Here is a 1,353-nt window from a genome sequence, read left to right on the forward strand (position 1 = left end):
GCGCAATTATCGCGTCTGCTTGAGCACCTACCAGCTAGGTAGACCTTGCCCCTGAGTGTCACCGCCTGACTGTACGGCCCGATATTCGCCGGACACCACCGTGAGATACTCTGCACATGCAAACACTCACGCGTAGCTCGAGAAGACGTGTCTGTAGCAGAGGTAGGGGCGTGTGCCACACAGTGCAACTGCACCAACACACCCTCCGGCAACGGCACCTGCACGCACACGCGCGAGGGGGGTCTCTCCGCAAACACTCGCACGTACTCAGCATTCACCTGCGCAAACTGCGCCATGTCGGCCACCAGCAAATGCACACGCGTAACGTGCGACGTGTCCAGTGCGTGTGCGCTCAGGTGCTGTGCTAGTTGATCCAGCACACGCTGCATCTGTTGTGAGGCGGTGGGTGGGCTGTGGGCTGCATCAGTCGGTGGGGTGTGTGTGTGGTTGACTCCGCGGAGTCCTTCGATGTAGAGGGAGTTGTCGCAAAAGCACACGTGTGTGTGTGTGTTGTATGTGTGCTGATCTGTTGCTGGTGTGTGTGTGTGTATGTTGGGTGTGTGTTCTGTTGGTGTTTGTGTTGTGTAGTGTACTGTGTCCATAGCCTCCACCGTCTCCATACATTCTCGCCCGTACTCTACATCGTGATACAACGCACTGTCCATGCCACTAACCATTTCAGCATCCTCTTCACTCCCCTCCTCCGGCACCTGTACACCTACGTCTGTGCTATTTTTATCCACCAATGAAAATCGATTGATCCGGTAGTAAGCAACCGGCGCCAGCTTATCCTCACTGACCCTCACAATCTCTGCGTCCTCCACAACAATGCGCTTCTTGAACAGCGGCATGTCCAGAGTGAAGGTCTCGTACTCGCCGCCTTCGCCGCACACATTGAGCTCAAACGTGTGGTGTAGTGTGGTGAGGGTCTGTTGCATAGCATTGAGTGTCTGTCCCAGGTGACGGTGCTGTAGGCCACAGGCCGCAACCTTCACCAGAACCTGTGCACAGGGGCAGAGGACAGGACAGGACAGGCGATGAGTCACTGGCGAGACCACACGACACATCGAGTGTAGGAATGAGATAAATCAATCGACCCAGTGCAACAGAGTGTGTTTTTGATGTACATGGCGTGTTATGTTGTCGTGATGCGTGTACGGGTTTATGCATATGCCAGTTCTCTGTGTCTTTGAGGTGTGTCATATGTGGGTGAGAGTGTATTGACTTGCGTGTGCTTCTGTGCATGATCAGTGCACATTCGTCTGATAGTGGTGCATGGTTCATTCCAACAGCTGTTGACAAATCTGTGTCGAAGTGACATATACACGTGTGTGATTGCGCTATATATATATA

At 53.5% G+C, this 1,353-nt stretch overlaps 1 protein-coding gene across 1 annotated transcript; it reads right to left on the bottom strand.

Moving 5' to 3' along the window:
• Positions 1–31: 31 nt before the first annotated feature.
• SARC_16318 (hypothetical protein) lies at positions 32–1,001 on the bottom strand (the record flags this gene model as incomplete). The annotated part of the gene is made up of 1 exon (XM_014289574.1): positions 32–1,001. A coding segment is annotated over one exon (970 nt), but the record flags the coding sequence as incomplete, so codon positions are not given.
• Between the last annotated feature and the right edge of the window lie 352 nt (positions 1,002–1,353).

The sequence above is a fragment of the Sphaeroforma arctica genome (assembly GCF_001186125.1).
Source record: "Sphaeroforma arctica JP610 unplaced genomic scaffold supercont1.7808, whole genome shotgun sequence".
Taxonomy (NCBI): Eukaryota; class Ichthyosporea; order Ichthyophonida; genus Sphaeroforma; species Sphaeroforma arctica.